This window comes from Ahaetulla prasina, chromosome 10 (assembly GCF_028640845.1).
Source record: "Ahaetulla prasina isolate Xishuangbanna chromosome 10, ASM2864084v1, whole genome shotgun sequence".
Classification (NCBI taxonomy): Eukaryota; Metazoa; Chordata; class Lepidosauria; order Squamata; family Colubridae; genus Ahaetulla; species Ahaetulla prasina.
Window position 1 is genome coordinate 21768903 of NC_080548.1, and position 26118 is coordinate 21795020.

General features: G+C 45.9%; 1 protein-coding gene across 1 annotated transcript; it reads left to right on the forward strand.

Annotated features, from left to right (window-relative positions):
- Positions 1 to 20290: 20290 nt before the first annotated feature.
- Positions 20291 to 25821, forward strand: CITED4 (Cbp/p300 interacting transactivator with Glu/Asp rich carboxy-terminal domain 4). The gene is made up of 2 exons (XM_058196213.1): positions 20291 to 20528; positions 23862 to 25821. The coding sequence occupies exon 2, from the start codon at positions 23875 to 23877 to the stop codon at positions 24493 to 24495; it is 621 nt and encodes a 206-aa protein (XP_058052196.1). The 5' UTR covers positions 20291 to 20528; positions 23862 to 23874; the 3' UTR covers positions 24496 to 25821.
- Positions 25822 to 26118: the final 297 nt, after the last annotated feature.

Below are 26118 nucleotides of genomic sequence, written 5' to 3' on the forward strand. Positions count from 1 at the left end.
GTTCTTAATTTTTTTTAGACTCCATTGTATTTTTATAACACACTGTATATATAGAAGGATGTAACATGTCTTTTATTCAATGTTTTATTTGTATCAGGGCTGTAATAAATAAATTTGAATTTGATTTGTTAAGTTTGTTGTTCATTTGTGTCAGAAGCATTGCAATTGAAATAAGGCATACTATATGACAAAACATTTAAAATATAAAATGCAAGATTAAAACATGGACAAACTAAACCAGGGGTCAGCAACCTGCGACTCTGGAGCCGCATGTGGCTCTTTCCCCCCTCTGCTGCGGCTCCCTGTCATTCAAAATCTGCATCACAACCGCCAATATTCGACACCCGCCGGCACGTGATTTATTGAGCTTTTCAACCCCCGGTAGGCCAATCATGGATAAATCCTAGAAAAGAAAAGTTTCAGAAGAAAACAAAACGTTTAATTCAACTACATATGCTAGTTTTTGGGCTGCTCAAGAAATAGTAAGGCACGGGAAAGGATTTTGTGGCTCCCGGTGTTTTCTTTTCTGTGGGAAACAAGTCCAAATGGGTCTTTGAATCTTTAAGATTGCAGACCCTTCAACTAAATAGATGCTGCTCAGAAACGAGCAACATTATCTATTAAGCAAAGAACATCAAGACAGAAATTTCCCAGCTATTTCCCAGCTACTGTTTTTTTTTTAAAGAGATTTTGTGCATCAAATCCAGCACTAGAGGCTTTAGAAACTATATTCCGAATCCCTACAAAACATTGTAGGGGTGAAAAAAGTGGACAGCTTTGTTTCCCGCTAATCTGGGCAAACAAACCAGATATGTGGTGTCTCACACCAGAAGTATACAAAGAAGAGGCTTTGAAAACACCATTTCACCAGGCCTTCCATGGCCCATTGCCATTTGGGATGTACCCCTCCCATCATCCTCAGCCAGCAGTTATGATGGTGGTCACATGGGCACTTTAGTGCTGCATCCGGGCAGGGCCTCAAGCTGAAGAACGTGGCTGAAATGTTCACGCCCAAGTTTGCACGTTGTTCTAATCAATCATTGGTTCTGTTCACACCCGGTTTATTGATTAAACCGTTCTATCTGAGTTAGCATCCCATGAAGAGCTAAAAATGAAGCCATTCATGTTGTCTCCTGAGTTATTTCGGTGGAACAGGGAAATTTGCACTGTACAAATAGTCCTCGACTTACAACAGTTCATCCAAAGTTACAACGGCACTGAAAAAAGTGACTTTTGACCGCTTTTCACACTTACAACCGTTGCGGCATCCCCACGCTCACATGATCAAAATTCGGATGCTTGGCAACTGGCTCATATTTATGACGGTTGCTGTGTCCTGGGATTATGTTGATCCTCTTTTGTGACCTTCTGACAAGCATAGTCAATGGGGAAACCCCGATTCACTTAACAACGATGTTACTAACTTAACAACCACAGCAGAGGTGGTATTCAGCAGGTTCTGACCAGTTCTGGAGAACTGGTAGTGAAAATTTTGAGCAGTTCGGAAAAGCGGTAGTCAAAATTCTGACTGGCCCCGCCCCCATCTATTCTCTGCCTCCCGAGTCCCAACTGATCGGGAGGAAATGGGGATTTTGCAGTATCCTTCCCCTGGAGTGGGGTGGGAATGGAGATTTTACAGTATCCTTCCCCTGGAGTGGGGTGGGAATGGAGATTTTACAGTATCCTTCTCCTGCCACGCTCGCCAAGCCATGCCACGCCCACCAAGACACGCCCACTGAACAAGTAGTAAAAAAAATTGCATCCCAACACAGAACCACAGTGATCCACTTAACAACTGGGGTAATAAAGGTCGTAAAATGGGAAAAAACTCACTTGACAAATGTTTCACTTAGTGGCAGAAATTTCGGGCTCAATTGTGGTCTTAAGTGGAGGACCACTTGTGTTCTGCCAAAGGAGAGAGGTATGGTTCTTTTCATTTCTGTACAGGATGTTGCTTTGTTGTACTGGAACAGTGTGGGTGTCAGGCCTGGAAACCATATTAAACTTTAGGTTTCCAGACGCTGCCACATTTTTATCTTGAGGGGAGGAGGGGGGGTTGAGGGGTATGGTAACATTCTTCAAGTGGTCAAGGTCGGATGGCGTTCACGTCTGCAGGAAGAGTGGCAAGAAGTTACTCGAATGAACTGGAAGAACGTGGGACCGTGTGATCATCAGAGGGGTCAGGGGGGTGGGACTATTGGGGTTTGTATAACTGGGGAAACGAATCCGGAACTTCAGTTTTGGGAATTGCACTCATCGTGTGCCAGTCTCCTCATGCTAGTAAAGGACTCTGAGAAAAAGAAAAAATGCCTCTGAGTTTCTTTTACGCAGAAGAGGTATTTCTGGAACCTTGACATTATTCCTAAAACTGAAACGGATCAGATGTTGAAGACTACGTCAGGAGCTGTGCTACCTGCGCCACCATGAAGTCCAGACCAGGGAAACCCCCTGGACTCCTACAAGTTGTTTGGGTTTGCCAGTTGCCGAGAGGGGACCCAGGTGTGGCAGCTGGTTTTGTTGACAGCCTCGCTGTTCAAGCAGAATATAGAAAGGGGGGGGGATTGAATGGTGTAATGATAACAAGCCATTTAAACAAAAAACCTGGGTTTGGTTTTTTTTCTTTTGCCGTGACAACAGATTCCTGACACCTCTGTTCTTTCTCAGGTGCACCATGCTAATGAGTAACAAAACAAAAAAATAAAAAATAGGAACCTGTCAAACAGGTCTTGGTGACCTCTAGATGGAACACCTCCAGCTGGCCCTGAGTCACATTTGTAGCCACCCATCCCAGGTCCAGGCTGAGCAACAAGGAAGATGGAGCCGGCCAACCCGACTCGGAGAAGATTTCGGCACAGGGGCTTCACTTCATCATGCTTTCTTGCGCTCAGTGCAGGGCATTCTGGGGACTGCATGTTGCAAAGAGCTTTGCTTTCAAGGTCTTCTAGCGTTCCTTTCTTTGAGTTAATGCTTTGGGATCAGGGTCTCCAACCTTGGCAACTTTAAGCCTAGTGGACTTCAACTCCCAGAATTCCCAAGCCAACAAAGCTTCAGGCTTAACGTTATCAAGGTTGGAGATCAGTGGTGAAATCCAATTTTTTTTTTACTACCAGCTCTGTGGGTGTGGCGTGGCATGGTGGGCGTGGTGTGGCGTGGTGGGTGTGGCAGGGGAAGGATACTGCAAAATCTCCATTCCCCCCACACTCTGGGGCCAGGCAGAGGTGGTATTTGCTGGTTCTCCAAAATTTCCGCTACCGGTTCTCCAGAACCTGCTGGATTTCACCCCTGTTGGAGACCCCTGTTTTGAGATGGATTAATGTTCCCAAATTTAGCTGAGCGTGTAACAAAAGTTTTCTTCCCTACAGGCTTTTCCTATGTATTTTTCTCTCTTATGTTCAGAGCCCTTGAGAATTTCTTTCCAATTTCTCATGGTGGTGGTGTGGGCTGACTTATACTTGGAGTTTCTGGTGGCAGCAGCTGCTGTGGCTGCTGCTGCTGGGCATTGTGGTTGTCTGTTCGCCATTAACGTCTCTCTGTTATTCTGCAGCCTCTTTGGTTGCTCATACTTTTTCCCTATGAAGAGCTGCTGGGAACAATTCCTTCGAGATAATCTCCTTTGGGATTTAAGTTGGGGAAGCTGCAGACCATCAAACAGATGATCTTTACCATAAAAAAAAAAAAACCTGGACATTCACATAATGTAAATTCTCTCCACTTCCAATCACAACTGGGACCAGAAATTTCATTGAAACTGCCAAGGCAGTTGAGCTGTGCCTGATTTTATGATCTTTTTGCCACAGCTGTTAAGGGAAATCCCACAGTTATTAAACAAATCCAGCTTCTTCCCACATTTATTTTGTCTGTTGGAAGGTTAAAAAGGACCCTGAGATGCTGCAACCATTATAAATGCAGGCCAGTTGCCAAGCACCTATATTCTGATCACGTGACCAGAATTGGGGGATGCAGAGAACCGGTCACTTTTTTTGGGTGCCATTATAACTTTGAACGGGTCACTAAATGAATGGAGATTGTAGATCAAGGACGACCCGGTTATAAATTTGCACCTCATCTACTTCCAAGATAGCAAGGGCTATTCCAAACTCAAAAATCCCTTCCCTGCCAAGGCATCTCCAGGGGAAGGGTGTGTGTCTGTGTGTATGGTGTGTGTGTGTCAGTGGTGGGTTTCAAAAAAAATTTCTACCGGTTCTGTGAGCATGGCTTAGTGGGTGTGGCATGGCTTCGTGGACGTGGCAGGGGAAGGATACTGTAAAATCTCCATTCCCACCCAACTCCAGGGGAAGGTTATGCAAAATCCACATTTCCTCCCAATCAGCCGGGACTCTGGAGGCAGAGAATAGATGGGGGCGGGGCCAGTCAGAATTTTTACTACCAGTTCTCTGAACTACTCAAAATTTCCACTACCGGTTCTCCAGAACTGGTCAGAACCTGCTGAAACCCACCTCCGGTGTGTGTGTATAATGATGAAAATGGCGTTGTGTTGTCGTTGTGCAAGCCCCACCCCATTGCTACATCCCTCATGACAATGTGCGCAGTACAAAAGGCATGGAGCTTCCCAAATCATTGTGCCCCACTGCTCTTAAGAGATTTTGATGAAAACATCAGCTCCTGCGGGTGCAGTGGTGGGATTCAGCCAGTTCACACCACTTCAGGAGAACCGGTTGTTAACTTTCTGAGCAGTTTGGTGAACTGGTTGTTGGAAGAAATCATTAGGGTAGAGAACCGGTTGTTAAATTACTTGAATCCCACTACTGTGCAGGTGCCTCTGCCCTGCCTGCCTGGGGTTCAAGAGGAAGCAACATCTGTCTGGCCTGATCCAAAGCTTCACCGTGCACAAGGTAACATGTGAAATGCAGTTCCTGCCCATGAGATACTGGCTCAACCCATCCGGTCTTCGCCCTGTGATGGGCATCTCCACCCAAGTGAGGACGCATGAAATGTATGATTTAAAAACACACACACACACAAGAGTACCATTACTAATAACAATATATTTGAGCATAAAAACTGATCCACCCTCCTGTTACTAAGGCATCTCAATAAGCTTACCAGACAGACACAGTGGTAGCGAATGTGCTCTGACTGACAAGCTCCGGCAATGGGAGAAGGCTGAGTCTTTGGAGAAGGTCGATTAGAGATAGGCAAACTTGCAAAGCGCTTTGGTCAAAGGGACTCCTGTGACATCTCTTCCACACTTGAACAATGTGTATATCTGCTTATACCCTCCCTCCCTCTCTCTCTCTCTCTCTTACATTCAAGCATTATATAAAAGGAATGGGCCCTTGCCCTATTTTCATGCAACCTTCAGCATTCTTTGAAAGGACACGCATTCTTTTAATGCTTAAGTGAAAAGAAAAACAACTCCTTGGTGAGGAGAAAAGGAGGAGGGGAGGGGAGAGAAATATAAGGCAAGAAGAAAAATAGCCTGAAGAAGAAGCATCAGGAGTAGAAAACTGGAGTAGAGAGGTGGAAATTCCAAAATCATGTACAGGTGCTCTAATGAGGACCTTGAACTCCTCAATCAGGCTGGCAACTGACAAAAGGGGCTGGTGGCACAGGTACGCACCATACCCGAAAAGCATAGACCAGCGGAAACATCGAAGACCAGATCATAATAATGCAGGGTTCCCCAACCTTGGCAGCTTTAAGGCGTGTGGACTTCTACTGACAGTGAGAACGGTTGGCTGTGGATGTTCAGTCATATAAGGCAGGGGTCTCCAACCTTGGCAACTTTAAGCCTGGCAGACTTCAATTCCCAAAATTCTGACCCCTAGTATAAGGAATCCTGCCTTGGAAGGGGGTTAGACTACAACATCTCTACGGTCCTTCAGATTTTATGATTCTATGAACTCCTAGAATTCCCCAGCTAGCTATGCTGGCCTTGGAATTCTGGGAGTTGAAGCCCACACGCCTTGCCAATCCTGATGTTTTTTTGTTTTTTTTAATTTGAATTTATATCCCGCCCTTCTCCGAAGACTCAGGGCGGCTTACAATGTGTTAAGCAATAGTCTTCATCCATTTGTATATTATATACAAAGTCAACTTAATTGCCCCCAACAATCTGGGTCCTCATTTAACCTACCTTATAAAGGATGGAAGGCTGAGTCAACCTTGGGCCTGGTGGGACTTGAACTTGCAGTATTTGCAAGCAGCTGTGTTAATAACAGACAGACTTAGTCCGTTGAGCCACCAGAGTCCTAGTCCTACACCAGATGTAATTCATGGCTCAGTCTTCTACCATCCGGCCATGAACCCCCATCCTGCATCTCACCCAATATGATTGCTTCACTCGCCCTAACAATAGAGCCAGTTCTAATAGATGTTGGGTCTTCTCCTTATGCACAGGCTGGATGGCAATGTCAAGAATTCGGCTATAATTTCCACACCAGAGATCTGCCTTCCACTGTGTGAAGTTGAGGAGGGCCAGGTACCTGCTTACATAGTGGGCTACAAGGTCAGCTGGAAAACTATCTGGTTAAGAAGCCAATAGACATCATCCACATTTCTATTATTGGGGATAGCAATATAATAAACATACGATCAGCGGTGGGATTCAAGTAATTTAACAACCGGTTCTCTGCCCTAATGATTTCTTCCAACAACCAGTTTGCCAAACTGCTCAGAAAATTAACAACCGGTTCTCCCAAAGTGGTGCGAACTGGCTGAATCCCACCACTGCATACGATGGTTTAATACACTTGCGAGAAATAAAACTTTGCCTCCATATTCCATGCTTGGTTGGCAGGTCTGGGCACCAGACAGGGCACCTCTGGGTCTTCAGAGGTTACTAAACTATAATTCCCAGCATAAGAAACTATAGGTCAGGGGTCTCCAACCTTGGCAACTTTAAGCCTGGAGGACTTCAACTCCCAGAATCCCCCAGCCAGCTTTGCTGGCTGGGGAATTCTGGGAGTTGAAGTCCTGCAGGCTTAAAGTTGTCAAGGTTGGAGACCCCTGCTATAGATGACCGATGATGAAGCATGCTGGTAGGTGCAGTTCAGCAGTAGTTGGACAGCGGGTAAGTTTGGTCTAGTGGTTAAAGCATTAGGCTAGAAACCAGAAGATCACGAGTTCCAGGTAATCCTGCTTTAGGCATAAAAGTCAGTTGGGTGATCCTGGCCCAGTTACTCTCTCTTAGCCCAATCCACCACACAGGATTGTTGATGGTTTGGGGGAAAGTAGAAGGAAAAAAAGACTATTAGGCAGTGCTGAAATCCAATATTTTTTACTACCGTTTCTGTGGGCGTGGCTTAGTGGATGTGGTGTGGCTTGGTGGGCGTGGCAGGGGAAGGCTCCTGCAAAATCTCCATTTCTCCCCCCACTCCAGGGGAAGGCTACTGCAAAATCCCCATTCCCACCCCACTCTGGCGCCAGCCAGAGGTGGTAGTTGCCGGTTCTCCGAACTACTCAAAATTCCTGCTACCGGTTCTCCAGAACCTGTCAAAACCTGCTGGATTTCACCCCCGCTATTTCACCACCTGAATGAAATTGGTAAATGAATAAAAATAAATAAAAGTGCCACCTTCTCAGTTCTTTGTTGACATGATATATCCCAGTTGCATCACAACCAGGCAAGGGTGATGGACTTTGGTCTTTTTGCTCATGGGGGAGAGCGGCTTAATTAGAGATTCCTAGGGACAAATACCAGCAAATACCAACTATCAGCAAAAGCCAACTAATTACAAGCCCTTCTGCAGGCAAATGAGGCGGGGGAAGCCAAGATAGGATCCCAAAATGGCTGCTCTATCCAGCCAAGGCATTGGGACTCCCATCAACGGCTCCCCCCGCCTTTTTTTTTTTTTAATTAAAAGCAAACACTGAGCAGGAAGCCTAGCAGGAAACCTAGTCAATACAGCAGACCACAAAAATTACCAAAAAAAAAAAAAAAAAAAGGCCAAGTGGAAAGTAAATACGAGCGAAAAAATTCAGGAAGTTTGCAATGTTCTTCAGCTACTGTACTTGAATCCCATGTGGGCCAACAACAGAGTGGGGGAGGCTGCTGAGCTTCAACCAACCATCAGCCCTACCGAAGGACTGGCACGGATAAGAGAAAGAGTTTGTGTGGGTCCTTTGTGTGTGGGTCCTTTGTGTGTGGGTTTTCTGAAAGGTTACATAGCCAAACTTATCAATCACTTTCAGTGCCAACATGTGTTTGTTCTCTCCCTCCCTCTCTCCCTCCCTCTCTCTCTCTCCCTCCCTTCCTCTCTCTCCCTCTCCCTCCCTCTCCCTCTCTCCCTCCCTCTCCCTCCCTCCCTCCCTCCCTCCCACCCTCTCTCTCTCTCTCCCACTCTCTCCCTCCCTCCTCTCCCTCCCTCCTCCCTCTCTCCCTCTCCCTCCCTCTCTCTCTCTCTCTCTCCCTCTCCCTCCCTCTCTCCCTCCCTCCACTCTCTGTCTTTCTCTCTCTCCCTCCTTCTTTCTCTCTCTCTCTCTCTCCCTCTCTCCTTCCCTCTCTCTCTCTCTCCCTCCTCTCCCTCCCTCTCTCCCTCCCTCTCTGTCTCTGTCTCTCCAACCCCAATCCAATCAATTAAAAAAAACCTGTTTTGTACATTGTTTTCCTTTCTTTTATTCAGGTGGTCCATTTGGATAATGGGAGCCCATCAATGAGTCTTCCCAGATGGGCAGCTTTTGGGAAGGGCGGGCTCTGAAACCTCATAACCCTTGAGCCACACGAGGCCATGAGGGTTGGGTTCATGGCAGAGTTTGAAGTCCAAGGGCGGCACAAGTGACTTGAAAAGCCAGCAGTTCCCTTTTCCTGATTTTCTCACGTGTGGCTCTGGGCAAGTCACATAATTCTCCCCTGAGTCAAAAAGGAGGTGACCTTATCTAACCACCAGGGCAGGAAAAAAAAAAGGCCTTCTTCTACCTGCTTCTTGGCAAGCTGCCCCATTATGTAAGCGTGGAGTTTAGCCCTGAGAATGTTTACCTCCCAGGATGTTCCAGCTATGCCAGGACACTCCTGATCAGCTCTACAGCTTTGCAAGAATAAACATCTTTTTTGATGGCTGCTCTTTGCTCCTTTGGAAAGGACAAAGGCAGATGTGGGCAGAAAACAAAGTGGGCAAAAAATACTTATTTACTTTATTTCTAACCGGCCTTTATTATTTTTACAAATAACTCAAGGTAACAAATACACTCAACACACCTTCCTGTTTTCTCCACAACAACCCTGTGGAACAGGTTGGGCTGAGAGAGAGGGGCCGGCCCAAGGTCGTGCAGTTGGCTTTCATGGCTAAGCTGGGACTTGAACTCACAACCCCCCCGCTTTCTAACCTGGTGTCTTAAGCACTAGACTAAACTGGTTCTTTGTATCGTATTTGCATCATGCTTGGAAGAGGGTGGGGTAGTCTCAAAATGAAACTTTTACTGTTGGCTTTTGGCAATTGAAGGAGACGCTACAGATAGTCCTCATCTTATGACCAAAACTGTAACCAGAATTTCCATTGCCAAGCAAGGTGGTTGTTAAGTGAATCATGTAGTCGTTAAGCAAATCCAGCATCTCCCATTGCCTTTGCTCCTCAAAAGCTGGCTGGGAAAGGAATGATGAGCACATGACTCCAGGAGACTGCAACCATGATAAATGCATGCAGGATACTAAGTGGCTGAACGTTGATCACAGAAACTGCTACAATGGTCATAAGTGCAAGGACTGGTCTTAAACCATCTTTTTCAGAACTATTGCTATGAGCCACAGTGGCGCAGTGGTTAGAGTGCAGCGCTGCAGGCTACTTCTGCTGACTGCCGGCTGACTGCAATTTGGCAGTTCAAATATCACCAGGTTCAAAGCTGACTCGGTCTTCCATCCTTCGGAGGTGGGTAAAATGAGGACCCAGATTGTTGGGGGCAATAGGCTGACTCTGTAAACTGCTTAGAGAGGGCTGTAGAGCACTGTATAGCGGTATATAAGTCTGAGCGCTATTGCTAAGTGTTATGGCTATTGTAACTCTGACCGGTCACTAAATCAATGGTTTTAAGTCAAGGATTACCCTTTATGAGAATTTAAACAAAATAGAGGCCATCTGAAACCCTGGAGCTTTAGTTTGATTATCACTGGCTTAAGCTATATGGATTCTGGATTGGGACCCCAAATGGCAGTGCCAACGTGAGACACTATGGGGCATATGATTGCTCTCCAAGCTGGCAGGCAGAATCACAATGAAAAGGAAGTATTAACAACTTTTACCCTCTAGTTAGCTCTTGGGATGGTTCCCCACAAAATGAGAACAAGTGAATAGCATTAGCAGTAACACTTAAGATTATATACCGCTGCACAGTGCTTTTACAGCCCTCTCTAAGCGGTTTATAGAGTCAGCCTATTGCCCCCAACAATCTGGGTCCTCATTTTACCGACCTCGGAAGGATGGAAGGCTTGAGCCTGGTGAGATTCGAACTGCCCAGTTACTGCCGAGTAACCGGCAGTCAGCAGAATTAGCCTGCAGTACTGCACTCTAACCACTGCGCCACCGCGGCTCTTGAACAGGAACTCTCTGTTCAGTCCAGGAACTGTCAGCAGCAAGGGAGGCAATGGATATTATTGAGAGGTGGCCATATTTTTATGCCAGACGCATAATGCAGGTAGTTCTCCACTTACAACAGTTCGTTTAGTGACCCTTCGAAGTTAGAACAGCAACTGAAAAAAGCGACTTATGACTGCTTTTCACACTTACCTCTGTTGTAGCATCCCATGACCAAGCGATCAAAATCTGGATGCCTGGCAAATAGGTCCCGGGGTCAGGTGATCACTTCTTGCGATCTTCTGACAAGTAAAATCAATGGGGGAAGCCAGATTCACTTAACAACTGTGTGTTGTTAACTTAACAACTGCAGTGATTCACTTAACAACCGTGACAAGCAAGGTCATAAAACGGGGCAACATTCACTTAACACATGTCTCACATAGCAACTGGAATGTTCAATTGTGGCCGTAAGTCTAGAACTACCTATAATTCTCTTTGCTGAACTGTTGGAGGGGCAAATGTCGGCTTGAAGGCTTCCTTCGTTTCTTAGTTCTCAGCGAGCCAAAACCAACTTTCAAGAAGGGAGAATGGCGAACACGACCCATGAAATTTGTCAATTCACTTTCCCCTTGATGATTCCCACCTGCTATGAAAGACAGACAGGAAGTTTTCCACCATATGGACCAGCAGTGAGTTGCTACTGGTTCACCCCAGTTTGAGCGAATAGATAGTAGCGGCAGCAGGAGATGCCACCTACTCACCTGGACGTCATCAAATACCTTCTGCACATGCACATGGTGTGTGCCAGTGGCGGGTTTTAAATTTTTTGCTACCGGTTCTGTGGGCGTGGCTTGGTCGGTGTGGCGTGGCTTGGTCGGTGTGGCTTAGTGGGCATGGCAGGGGAAGGATACTGTAAAATCTCCATTCCCACCCCACTCCAGGGGAAGGATACTGTAAAATCTCCTTTCCCTCCCCACTCCAGGGGAAGGTTCCTGCAAAATCCCCATTTCCTCCCGATCAGCTGGGAATTGGGAGGCAGAGAATAGATGGGGGCGGGGCCAGTCAGAATTTTTACTACCGGTTCTCTGAACTACTCACAATTTCCGCTATTGGTTCTCCAGAACTGATCAGAACCTGCTGAAACCCACCTCTGGTGTTTGCATGAGCGAACTGGTAGCAAAGATAAGTGAAACCCACCACTGATATGGACCAACCGAGGGATAGGCAGTCATGATTGTGAACGCGCATCCATGCATTTCATCACTTCTGTACATATCAGCTGTTCCGGTCAACGCCAGCCAGCAGTCACTGACATTCCAAGAGCAAAAACAATCATTATACCATTGAAACAATTAATTAATTGTCTTAGTCATTCTCTTTTTGGAAAAACCAAGATTCCACTTCTCAGCTCACCCATCCCATCCACCTGCCAGGACAGGCCCAGTGTAAACAGAGGAATCTGCCCAAAAATGGAGTCAGAGGTCCAGGGCAAACATTTCTGGAGCACAGACGGAGAAGACATTCCTGAAAGATCCCATCCTTCTATGGAAGTGTGTGAATTACCCGTATTTGAACTGAAAGCACCTTCTGCCAATCCTGTACGGAGAAACAACCTTGTATCTCTCCTAATCCTTAAGCCTGTATGGGTGCAGAAACCATGAAGGGAGCCCTCTCCATGCCGATGAAATGGGCAATCTTTAAAGGGTCATTTTTGGAATAGCATAAATGCACGTTGCTCCCAGGGGATGGCTTCCACACCCACCCTGCCCCAAACCACCCCATCATCCTCAGGCTTTGGCTCAACAAATTTTGGCCTTCTAAATATATTTTAGAGGAGCAATTGTGTTAAATACAGGCCAGGTTGCTTCTGAATGAGCATGCTTAGAACCGCGCTGCACAATTCGGCTGCCAAGGCCCTCGTAAGTCAATGCAAAGCCATCAGAACCGAAAGAGGAGCCTGATGTGTTTATATTTCAGCGTACTCCATGACTATCAGCGAAGTTAAATTTTAATAAACTGATGAGGGGTAAATAAATGGCAGGTGCCTGCTTCCCAGCACATTTTGTTCTCACTGGCCAGAAGGCTGGAAGAGAGCTTATTTCTTCTTGGAATGAAAATAAGAAAAGCATGTGTGCTTTTATTTGCAGAGATAAAAAAAAGGGAAATCACATTTAGCTTCACAACAATAAAGGGGAAAAAAAACAGATTAGTCCAACGAGTGGAACTTTCAACTCTGGCAACTTTTCGAAAATAGCAGTTGTGATTTTACTTGGAAGAGTTTGAGGTGGGATCCCTTCAAAACTTCTAGCTTATCACTGTTCTCCACCCTTTATTTCCTTTGTGTTCGTGGTGCACAATATATTCAGCTCTCTCTCTATAGACCACTTTCAATGCTCTTTTACAAACAGCACCCTCAGGGAACCGGGTTGCATGACAACAGCATGAGGTCACAATTTCCCATCTCCCCGGGATTTATATTTATAGATTATTTTCTGGCCCTTGTGGTTACCTCCCCACACATTTTCCAACCCCATCCTCACTTCTAGTATGTTTTGCCTTTGTTTGCATTCAGTGCAGAGACCAGGCTGCGTCATCTACTTCTGGGGCTGGTGTAAATTTAATTATTTTTTTTTTTTTAGAATGATGCCCGAGTGTGAGCTGTTATCAACAGCTATACAAGCAATCAACACTATAATAAGAGGAAACATCATAAAAGTACACTGAAATATCCATAATATATATATGATAATATAAATAATAAAATAACCTGGGGCATCGTCATCTTTCATGTTTTCCCGAAAATAAGACCCTGTCTTACGTTTTTTTGAACCCTGAAATAAGCACTTGGCCTTATTTTCAGGGAGGTCTAATTATTTTGGGGCACATGGAGCAAAATGGGGCTCCTCTTGCCATCTTACCTGATTTCCAGCTCTGTCTCCCTAACCCTAACCAGAGGAAATGGTGGGGACTGACTGTGCATGTGTTTAAATATTTTCAGGGAGGGCTTATTTTCGGGGAGGGCTTATTTTCAGGCAGGGGCTTATTTTTGCATATGCGCTCAAAAGTCTGATTAGGCTTATTATCAGGGGATGTCTTATTTTTGGGGAAACACGGTAGGTTCTCTGATACAATTCCAGGTTTCAATGCTTATGAAAGCCAGCAATGGGTAGGGGGATACAATGGGTGAAAAATCAAATTATGGTTATGTCCACATGATTGAAACCCCATTTCTTTGATAGATAGATAGATAGATAGATAGATAGATAGATAGATAGATAGATAGATAGATAGATAGATGGATGGATGGATGGATGGATGGATGGATGGATGGATGGATGGATGGATGGATGGATGGATGGATGGATGGATGGATGGATGGATAGAGAGAGAGAGAGAGAGAGAGAGAGAGAGAGAGAGAGAGAGAGAGAAGACTAATTTGATTTCCTGAAAAAGGTACAAATGTTCCTATTAAGAGGCAGCCAAGAAATTCTCCCCCTCCCCTCCATGTCTCACCCGAGTGAAGAACATTTTTGGCTTAACTGAGATTTGGTTGCATTTCATGGAAAGCCAATGAGATTGCCTGAATCTAACAAGCCAAACCCCCATTGATTGCTGTGATCCATACAGAATTGGCAGAGACTTTAGAGGTCTTCTAGTCCAACCCTCTGCTCAAGCAGGAGGCCCTACACCAGAGGTGTCAAACCCAAGGCCCGGGGGCTGGATGCAGCCGCGAGGTGCTTAGATCTGACCTACAGAGCCGCCCTGGAAACAGCAAAGGACTAGCCCGCAATGCCTCTGCCAACGAAAATGGAACTCGTGGCCCTCCAGAGCTCTATTTTCGCTGGCAGAGGGTTACAGGAGGCAGTCGCAGCTAAAAATGGAGCTTGGAAGCCTGATTTCGCTGGCAGAGTGCTCAGGCCGCCACAGGCGCCCCTGACACGAGTGACATCGAGCTAGCAACGCCCCCTGCCCCTCCGAGGTCAAACACAACCCTGATGCGGCCCTCAATGAAATCGAGTTTGACACCCCTGCCCTACACCATTCTGGAATAAATGGCTGTCCAATTTCTTCTTAAAAACCTTCCTGCAATTGTGACCAAAAACATCCCTCTGATACTTTCGTGCATTCATGACGTTACACATCCATAGCCCTCCGTTTGAGAATCAACGAGCAGCAATGTTTTGAGCGTTCTATTTACACTTGGCATAGTTATGCTTGTTTTCTGGTGAGTTTCCACAAGAGAGTATTCCCCAAGTACTAACAGCCATTACAGCCTAATGATCCAGGCTCACTGTACGGTATGTTGTCGTTTTTTCTTTATCCAATGTGCTCCATTACATTATCACCGAGCCTGCCTTTAAATTGCATTGCATTTAAAATTTAGAATGGCGTTGCACAAACCTGCCCCACCCCCCACTTCCTTATTTTTCCTCATTTGTCAGTTCTCTTGAGGTCCAAAGAGCTCAGGTCAAATTTTGCTTCATGAGGCCATCTATCCAAAACAAAGTTTAGCAAGGAACAAAGAGCATCCCTCAGCTGAAGAGTTGAGCACCCTCCAGACCAGGGGTCTCCAACCTTGGCAACTTTAAGATTTGTGGACTTCAACTGGCTGGGGAATTCTGGGAGTTGAAGTCCACAAGCCTTAAAGTTGCCAACGTTGGAGATCCCTGCTCCAGACAGTCGGAGTTTCAGGAGATAGCACCAGAGGTGGGTTTCAGCAGGTTCTGACCAGTTCTGGAGAACCGGTAGCAGAAATTTTGAGTAGTTCGGAAGACCGGTAGTAAAAATTCTGATTGGCCCCGCCCACATCTATTCTCTGCCTCCCGAGTTCCAGCTGATCGGGAAGAAATGAAATGGGGATTTTGCAGTAACCTTCCCCTGGAGTGGGGAAGTATTACAGCATCCTTCCCCTGCCACATCCACCAAGCCACACCTATCAAGCCTAGCCACGTCCACCAAGCCACACCCACAGAACCGGTAGTAAAAAATTTTGAAAACCATCACTGGAAAGCACCCACATGCCAATCAGGAAGTCCAAAATGTTCAAGCAGACTTTTGTGAATTGCCCAAGGATGGCATCAGGATAACCCCAACCACAGTGGGGACTGAAATTTCCATCTGAAGTCCTTGTAGTTTTAAGTCTCAAGGTGGACTCCACTTTATATCAGTTTTTGCAGCAATCCTTAAGTGAATCACACAGTCGTTAAAGGAAATCCAGCTTCCCTAGTGGGTGTTTTTTGCTGGAAGTTGGCCAAAAAAAAAAAAGGTCACAAGTCACGATCACATGCAGGACCTTGTCGTAAATGCGAGCAGGTTTTCCAAGCGTCCGCTTTGCAATCATGTGACCACAAGGGTGGTGTGGCAGTCACTTTTTATCATAACTTTGAGCCGTTGTTTGTAAGTCAAAGGCTACCTGTAACGTAGAGAGTTCAGTGATAGATGGCAAGTTGACCGCTGTGGTTTACTCTGGGGAAGATTCTCTATGTCATGTCCTTTTTTGGCTTAAGGGTTAACATAGGAAAGAGGAACAAGAGTTATCTTTGCTCAGCACTGGGCCCTTTTGTATCGGTTGCATTAACCTGGGAGTGGTCTCTTTAACAGTTTTTCCTTCCTTTGATAAAAAGAGTTTCCCTTTCCATCCTTCAATCTAAGAACGATGGAGAATTCCTTAAAATAGTTGCATATGGCTTGCCCCCCCCTTTTTTTTTTGCATTTATATCCCGCCCTTCTCCGAAGACTCAGGGCGGCTTACACTATGTCAAGCAATAGTCTTCATCCATTTGTATATTATATACAAAGTCAACTTATTGCCCCCAACAATCTGGGTCCTCATTTTACCTACCTTATGGGATGGAAGGCTGAGTCAACCTTGGGCCTGGTGGGACTTGAACCTGCAGTAATTGCAAGCAGCTGCTGTTAATAACAGACTGTCTTAGCAGTCTGAGCCACCCAGAGGCCCTGCATCCTTCCCTAGAATGAATGACTGGAGATATCCCAATACTTGAGGGGCTGCCGCAGAGAGGAAGGGCCCCAGCTATTTTCCAAGGCACCCAAAGGCCAGGCAAGGAATAACAGGTGGAAATTGATCAAGGAGAGAATCAACCTAGAAATAAAGAGAAATTTTCTGATAGTGAGAACTATCAACCCATGGAACAGAAGTTGCCTTCGGACGTTGTGGGAGCTTCATCACTGAAGGCTTTCAAGAAGAGATTGGACTGCCATTTGTCAGAAATGGTGTAGTAGGGTCTCCTGCTTGGGTGGGGGGTTGGACTAGATGTCCTACAAGGTCCCTTCCAGCTCTGTTAATCTTTTTTTAAATATTCTTGATTGGATTCTCATTCTTTAAAAGGAATATTTATTCTAGATGCAGCTTGTTGACTGTGCCTCAAAAGAAGGGAAACACCCTCAGAGGTTATCAGCCCTTTGAGCTACTTCGAAAGGACAGTAGCCTTAGAGAAAGTTGACGTGCAATTTGATTGTGGATGGTGGGTGTAGGTGTAAAATCCATTGGATGCAGTGTGTTATAATTTGTAACCTGGGTAGCAGAGGTGGCATTCAGACGGTTCATACCAGTTCTGGAGAACCGGTAGTGGAAATTGCGGGGGGGGGCTGCCCACCCCACCCCCAGCTCTATGCTGTTCTATTTAGGCACATTTTTGAGGCTGGGCTCATGTGCAGAAGGTGAGTGAGTGAGCAAAGCGTATGCGCAGAAGGCTGGGCAAATGCACAGGGGGAGCGCACATGCGTGAAGCAAGCGTGCGCTCGTGCAGCAAACCGGTAGTAAGAATATTGGAAATCCACCGCTGCTAGGTAGCATTATTATTATTTATACAATTGGCCGAAAACTTTAAAACATTTAAAATTCTAAAAACCCATTAAAATTCATATAAAATTTAGAAATATAAAATATAAATTTAAAAGTACAACAAAATTTAAGCCAGCCCCGCGCGAGTAAATAAATACGTTTTCAATTCGCGGCGGAAGGTCCGAAGGTCAGATATTTGACGTAAACCAGGGGGAAGTTCGTTCCAGAGAGTAGGAGCCCCCACAGAGAAGGCTCTTCCCCTGGGGGCCGTCAGCCGACATTGTTTGGCGGACGGCATCCTGAGAAGTCCCTCTCTGTGTGAGCGTACGGGTCGCTGGGAGGCATGAGGTAACAGTAGGCGGTCCCGTAAGTACCCAGGCCCTAAGCCATGGAGCGCTTTAAAGGTAGTAACCAAAACCTTAAAGTGCACCCGAGAGACCACAGGCAGCCAGTGCATGGTAGATAGCTAACAAGTAATGGGACAGGTAAGAATTGCAAACTTAGAATTCAATTAGACTTTAAATGTATCTAAAATAAGCACCCCAATCGCATAGGATCCACCCTTATTTATATGCAGCATCCCTTTTTAGGATGGGAGATCAGTGAATTCTTCTGCAAGTGAGTACGTAAGTTTCCTCCAGATGTTCCATTCATATGGGCCTCCCTCAATAGCGATGATTGTCTATGACAATTAATTCAGCATTGCTCAATTGAATGTTGTTATTAATGACAAGGTAGAGAGCTAATACTGAATGTTTTTGGGTTCAGTATTTTTCAAATTTGGCCAGCTTTAAGATGTGTGGAATTCAACTCGCAGAATTTTACTAGGGGAGGATTTCTGAGAATTGAAGTCTACGTTATCTTAAGGTTGCCAAGTTTGAAAAACACCGGTCTAACATTTGGTGGAATCTTTCCTTTCATTTGCCTTTGGCCTCAGTCTCCCCCTTCTACAGCCTCTGTTGCTGAAGATAACACTTGATGATCTGATAAAATACTGTAATTTGCATTCCACAGCCTGCTTGTGTCAAATGGGCTAAACTTCCAATTACTTCAAAGCACTTTTTTTGGGGGGGGTTGTTGTTACTTTTGCTCCTTCTAATCATATACTCCACTATTTCATTTCCCTCATAAAAGCTGTCCCCATCTTCTCTTCAGAGATCTCAGTTGCACAGCAAAACATGTGTTCTGCCCCTGGGATGAGATTGTGAAAAGTTCTCTATGCACAAGCAGGCACAAGCCTGGAAGGTCAAATCAACAACCGGGGCAAATTATGAGTTTCTCATCCTGCCTTTGGGGTGTCCAAGAGACCCTGCAGCCTTCATGGCCATTGATGATGGTGGTTCAGACTGGAAGTCCTGCAGGAACAGCTTCAAGCAGCAAAGTCTTCGTCCTCCAAGGGAGGCAGATTTTCTATGTATTTATTTTTCCACATTTTTTGAACCACCCATTCAAAAAATTCTGGGTGGTCTAATCTAGAAGGCTTTTTTTTAAAGAAGAACCTTAAAATATAATTTTTGTAAAAGTCCGACTTTTACGCTGATTCCTCTATTATAGCAGCGTACCAGATATGACAAAGAAAACGGTAATATAAGAAATTTCCTTTTTTTTAAAAAGGAAGCAACTATGGAACCAAATGCATTTAAAAGAATATAGGCAGCTCTATCAATGATTAACAACAAAGCCTCAATGTGCAAGGGCAATTTACCACGAAAAGCAGATGCTGAGGTCTAGCAACATAGTGAACTTGTTTTCTTGTTTGCAGGCTTCCCTCAGAAATATATGGTTGCCCCGAATTGGAAACATGAGACTAGACTTGATGTTGTTTTGATCCAGCGAGATTCTTTACTAGGGATAAGAAAAGCAAAAAGGCCTAGATATGTGACCTTTCTCTTAAAATAAAAGAGGGAGAGTTGTAACAGCAGATTCTTACATGCATGAATGGGGAAAAAAATCATTTACATGCATGCATGCGCCTGAGATGCTCAAGTCAAACAGGTTCCCTAAACAAGCTTCCATTCTCTTTATCGACACGTGGAATATTTGGAGAACAAGGAAAATAGGGTGTGGGTATTAGGTGTGCCTATATTCTCGCCAGTTAGAGGATGATGGGTGCTGATAGCCAACCATGCAAGTGGGGATTCCCGGTGGGAGAAAAAAAGTGGTTCAAAAGGCTTCCCTCTCCATCAGCTGCACCCCAAGGAACCTCCTGTACGTAGATTAAGAACATGACTGGGCAAGCCTCCTCCGGAGAACATCTCTCCTTCCACCAATCGGTAGCAGCAGAGGAGAAAAGGGGGAGAAATCTTGCCCTGGTTTGTTTGCATACAGATGGAGGGGGGGGGAAGGAAGGAAGGAAGGAAGGAAGGAAGGAAGGAAGGAAGGAAGGAAGGAAGGAAGGAAGGAAGGAAGGAAGGAAAAGAAAGGAAGGCAGGGAAAGGAAGGAAGGAAAGAAAGAAAGAAAAGGAAGGAAGGCAAAGAAAGGAAGGAAATAAAGAAAAGGAAAGAAGGAAGGCAATGGAAGGAAGGAAGGAAGGAAGGAAGGAAGGAAGGAAGGAAGGAAGGAAGGAAGGAAGGAAGGAAGGAAGGAAGGCAGGCAGGCAAAGAAAGGAAGGAAGACAGGGAAAGGAAGGAAGAAAAAGGAAGGAAGGAAGGAAGGAAGGCAAAGGAAGGAAGGAAGGAAGGAAGCTATAGGAAGCTCTTAGCAGGCCTGTTGGAGAAGAAGGGAGCGCGTAAGTCGACCTCCCCTCTCCCCTCCGGTGTCAACCAGCGGCAGACCCGGCCAGCCATCGCGTTGCGAGTCTCCCTCTTTGAATGCGAAAGAAAAACAGGTGGGCGGGACCCCGAGACTTCACATCGGGCCCGAATTCCCTCGTTCCGCGGTGGTGGCGTGGGGGGGGGAGGGGGAAGGACGCCTCGGAAAGACCTGGCACCAATCAGAAACGGAGGGGCGCGGCTAAAGTCTCCGCCCTCCTCGCCCGACTATATAAAGGGGCTGAAGTTTATCCTGCTGGCTAGATGCATCGAGGATTTGAGTGTGCGGGAAGTGGGGGAAGAAAAAGAAAGGTGGGGGGGGGACGGCCAGCCGGGTTTGATGCGTCCGGAGTTGGGGGACGCCTTTGCAAATCAGCGGGCAGCCCGGCAGACGGACGAGCGTGAGAAAGCGCGGAGCAGAGCAGAGCTCGCAGCCGGGGCTGCTTTTGTTCCGTCGAGCGCGGACTCGTGCAAGCCGCCCCTTCGGATCGCCGCCTTTGGGGGTACGTTGCCCGAGCGTCTTTGGGCTTCAATCGCGCGCCAGAACTCACACGGGGGGAAAGCGCTCTTTTTCCCGTAGAATCGGCCAGGGCGCCCGGCTTCTCTTTCTCTCTCTCGCCCTGCCTGCCTGCCGGGCGCCTCCGATTTGCCAGCCGAGCGCTCTGCAAGGCAAGGCTGCATTGTCTTGAGTCGGGCGCCGGGAGGGAAGGGTTAAACGGGTGTTCGCGAAGTGCTGATCTTTGTGCTTGGCGGAATGTGCCGGAGCGGGAGCTACCTCGCCGGGGCGGAGGAGGGAAGGTGCGGGGGGAGGTGGGGGGGGGAGAAGAGAAGAGGGGTGGCGGTTGCAAAAAAGGGGTTCGAACCCGGAGAAGGGCGCTCGGAGCCCCCCGAAGGCGCCCGCCACTCCGTTCGGGAAGAGCCGGCTCTCTTAAAGGAGGGAACGAAGAGCTGGCCGGGGGGAGAGGGCGTGAACGCGAAAATACGTCCCTGGCTTGCAGTTTCGTTGGGTTTTTATTTTTATTTTTATTTTTTTTTAAAAAGCAGCTACATACACGTATCTATTGAACGTGCGCATTGGGGAGTGGAACTCGCTTGTTGGGCTTGCAAGGCTGGGAAGAGGAGCAGGGAAAGGAACCGCAAGGAAAGAAGGACGGCGGAGGAAGGTTGAAAAAGATGAGCCCCCCCAACTCCCGTCTTGCGTGCCTGGCTGGATTTTTTTTTTTATTTCGGCCGCTGCGAACAGCAATTGTCGCAGCCCGTCCGTCCGCGGCAGCGCCCTGTCCTGTCTCTAGGGGGCGTCACCAGATCACCAAGGCAATGAAATGCCAAACTTTTTTTAATCGAATCGTTGGGGTTGGGAGGAACACGCCTTGGTGAATGAATGGCTGGCAGGCCGGCCTTCCAAGCTCAAAAAGAAAGCCAAGCAGACAAGTTGGTGCTGCTTTTACGGCTAAATATTCCATGAAGGGGGATCAGTGCAATGAGTTCCGTAGGAGATGGGACAAAAATTGGGCAGGTGTTGTTTGCACAGCCTGCGTGGTTCACTTGAGCGTAGCTGAAGTTTCCAGTCTACTCAGCGTGCTATAAACCAGGGGTCTCCAACTTTGGCAATTTTAAGCCTTGGCGGACTTCAACTCCCAGAATTCCCCAGCCAGCAAAGCTGGCTGGGGAATTCTGGGAGTTGAAGTCCGCCAAGGCTTAAAATTGCCAAAGTTGGAGACCCTTGCTATAAATGATGCTTGGAAACCCCTGTGGCTGGGTTCACACAATTTGCTGAGTCTGAGCAAATCACCTTGCAGCTTAAGTGTATTGTGTAAATATTATACTCTTAACAGAGCAGACCTAAGAAGTTGGAAGGTGCCTTGTTGTCTCTCCACACACACACGCACACCTCTCTCCCAGTGGGTTATCCTTGCTCTTGGCCAGCTTGAGAATTGTACCCACTTTTGAGCAGGAGAAAGCAATCTTACATCTTAGTTTACAGCTTCAAACTTAATCAGCAACATGCTGATACAGATGAATTTTTTAAAAAAAACTTTGGAATTAAATGCTGCAGTGCACTATGCTTAATTTTAACCCTGGTTTGGGACAGAGGTGGGGGGGGGGGCTATAGTATCTTCTGCTGGCTGTTAATGTTGGTTAGTCTAAGAACCTGTTTGAGAACATACCTAATAGTAACATTGTGAAAACTGGAGTGACATATTAACTGAAGGACGCTCCATGGTAAAATCCATGTCATTTCTTATTTAGACTTTATGCCTTTATTCCCAGTTAACTAAATCATAGTTACTCACCTTTGCTGACTTCAGCTAGTACCACTTTAGACCAAAATATGGTTTGCTGTTCGGATTGTGTCGTGCCTCTGTTCGAAAGCAGTATTTCCCCAGATTAAATGTCTGAAAGGGGAATAGTAAATAGGATGCAAGTTGTTCTAAGAGCTTCTCAAAATCATTCATGCCCTGTGGGAAGTGGGATGTTGAGCTCTGAATGTGGTCTTTGAGCTAAAACATTGGACCAAGAGTCTCATTGTGATTTCCTACTCCAGTTTTCTCTCTGCCACATGGACTGAGGGGGCAGGGAGGAGTCCCTACCATCTGCTGCCACTGTGGACAAGAAAGGCTGGAATTATATGTATGCGTGCCTCTCTTTGCTTCATTGAATTAGCTCTGGCCCATTGCTTGGAGAAACATCTGCAGCTGTCCAGAGCTGCAGTTACTCTTCAAGCTTTCAGTCCCCCCCATCCTAATCTTAACATGTAGATTCAGAAGCAAAAGTTAAATCCAACTCCGCTGTAAAGTCCACTGAATAATTTGGGGCCAGTTGGGCAGAGACACTCTATGGCCCTTTCAAATTTCCAGGAAAGGAAGGTAGCAAAAATATATTTCCAGGAGTCTTTAGCTTGGTAGTAGTAGATGTATTTTTATCTTAAAAGACCTCTTAGATCTAATCTCTGAATAGAGTTAGGGGGGAAATTCAGTCTAAAGCACCTGGGAATTTCCTTATCAATCTGCATCTACAATGTAGTGGCTATCAAATGTGATAGAATTTAGCGAAGTACAACCTCAGTGTCTGGAAGATGTCAAGCAGGGATAGTAGACAATATCAAATGCAGAATAGTTCGTCTAGAAGGAAGAGAGTTGACCTTGACAGAAAAGGGGGGGCTGAAGAATTCTTTGAGTACTGGGCAACATATTTAAGAAATTGCTAGAGTTAAGGTACTGCACAAATCAGACTTTCAAGATTCTGATAGCTATCTCAATAGAATTATCCCACTAAAGTGTAGCTCTGATCTTCCTGTGGAGTTACTGGTTTGACTCATGATGAAGGCTGACTTTGTGACATTCCTCATTGGAAGGTCACACTGCACTGGTGTTGCCTTTGATATATTTGAATTGAAGACAGCTGACAGGCATGACTTATAACATAACATAACATCAGAGTTGGAAGGGACCTTGGAGGCCTTCTAGTCCAACCCCCTGCCCAGGCAGGAAACCCTACACCATCTCAGTCAGATGGTTATCCAACATTTTCTTTAAAATTTCCAGTGTTGGAGCTTGTTGCCTTCTCCCACCTGAAAAAAAAAAACCTGATTAACTAGTTAGAACAGGGATCCCCAAACTTGGCAGCCTTAAAACTTGTGGACTTCAACTCCCAGAGTTGAAGTCCACAAGTCTTAAAAGCTGCCAAGTTTGAAGACCTCGGAGTTAGAACGTCAGCAAGGTAGCTGAATCAGTCCTCCTTTCTTTGACTTCCAAGCACCAATTGCTGCCAGCAGAGCCTTCATAGCAAGTCAGTTGTTATGCCAGCCTTCTAACCTGACCCCTCTTGTCTTGCAGTTCCCTGTTTGTGATGGCCGATCACATGATGATGTCAATGAGCCATGGCATGAATGGGATGCAGAACTACCGGATAGGCATGAATGGGATGCAAGCTCCGCCACAACATGGACAGCAGCATGTGCTAAGGACGCTTCCTCCCAACCATCAGATGATGCAGTATGGAGGCCCTGCTATGGATGGAGGAATGAGGCAGAGGCCGGGCATTAATGGACAGATGGGTCACCACCAGATGCCAAGCACAGTGATGTTCAACAACCCAAGTCAACAGCAACAGTACATGGGACCCGTGGGTACCCAGCAACTTATGGCAAGTATGCACTTGCAGAAACTCAACACTCAGTATCAGGGCCATCCTCTCCTAGGCATGACAGCCGGCCCGGTTGGACCAAGCGCACAGCAATACAGGATGGGCCCGGGACAGCACCCAGGCATGCAGCATCTGCCGTCCCCTGCTTTGACCTTGAATGTTATGGACACAGATCTTATTGATGAGGAGGTCTTGACCGCTTTGGTTCTGGAGCTGGGCTTGGACCGCATTCAGGAGCTGCCAGAACTCTTTCTGGGACAGAATGAGTTTGACTTCTTCTCGGACTTTGTTAACAAACAGCAGCCCAGCGCGATCAGCTGCTGAGCAGCTCTGCCTTTGGGAAGCAGGCCTGTTTTCCTTGTGGCCTGACTGTGATACACGCCTGCCTCCAGCGTTCTCGTTTTTTTCTCCTGTAGATACGTTTCCCAGATCATCCTTGCCTGTTGCTTGAAAAACAATACAGACAATCACCAGAGGCTTTTTTTTGTTTTTAAAAACTACTTTTTTTCCTCCCCCTTGCACTGCCTTGCTGCTTTTCTCACAAGGGAGAAGTGGCTTTTTCTTGTGCTGTTTGCAGAGAGAGTGGTTGTGAAAGGCTTCTGCAGATGGGAAATGAATAGCAGTGATAGAACTTCAGCCATTCAGGAAAGAAAGCCTTGCCCCCTTCAAAAACTCTTCTGCGGTTGGACTACAAACCCAATAAAGAGGGGTGGGTTTCAAAGAGGCTGGCCTCTGCTCCTGCTGTATCATTCCCTGATGGCAGAACAAGCTGTTCCCATAAACCCCTCTCCTTTAGGGGGGTGGGTTTAACGGTGATGGATTTTTAACCTTTTTTCCTGAAACGTGAATGGCTGGGAGATAACTTTTCACTGTTTCTCCTGCCTTGTTGCCCTTCAGTACTATGAAGTTTGCAACCCTCTTTCTATCTCTCTCTCTTTTTTTTTTACTTGAAAATATCACTGGCCTCAGGTTGGGGTTTTTGATTCTGGTGTTTTTTCTCCCCCCTCTCTTGTAATTGCATTCCTATTTTGTATTGAGCTCGCAGGAGTTTGGGGTGGGGGGGATAGCTGGCACATGTGTTCAAATGACAAATCTTCAAGGTTAGGTCACTTCTGATGGGGAAGACCAACTGATTAGCATTTCTTGTTAGGCTGCTACAAACATGAGCTGTAAGCTGCTCTCTTAGCTTTTTTCTGCCTCTGAAACCAAATAAAATAACTGTAATTGTGTATATTTTTAATTTTTCAAAGGGGTGGGGGAACCTCCTTTGTTGTATTTCTATTTATTTGGAAGGGCTCAAACTATGTTGCCTTCTGAAATGAACTGAGAAGGGCTAAACAAGACACTGAAGTGCGTGTCCCTCCATATTTTTTATCTTAATTAAAAAGCAAGAATATTTTTGTTTGAATGAAAAAAAATTAGCTTGTTGCTCTCTGGGGGCTTGATTTTTTAAAAAAAGTTTTGATTTTGTTTCAAAAAATGGTGTGGATAGCAATTTTATTTTTATTTTCAAATTCAGAAAGTTCAGTAGAGTGGAGATTTTGCTAAGGCCCCTTCTGTTTGCAGGCACACATCACTGTTGATTAATGAAGTGGAAATGTACAGGTGATTTTGTTTTTCTCCAAATAAAAGCTAAACCCTCAAATTTAAGATCCTTGCTTGGGTTCGTGTCTTCACTGAAATATCCATGTGTGTAAGGAAATGTTCCTGGACTTGCAATTAAGTATGGACAAACGGTCTAACATGTCCTATATTTTTTTTAAAAACTGTTCTGCTTTGACCTTTCAGATGTCTGTTATTTCTATAAGTACATGACATACTCAAATCCTTAAGAAGCCTTTTGCAGCCTCCTTTTCAGTTGCCTCTTGAGAGAAGCCTGATTTTGCACGTGGCATTAAACCATGTTTTGTTTAACCGTAATTTAACAAGCCATAGGGTGGGTTTGTG

Coding starts and splice junctions, on each gene's coding strand:
- CITED4 (XM_058196213.1), top strand. CDS start 23,875: ATGGCCGATCACATGATGATGTCAATGAGCCATGGCATGAATGGGATG.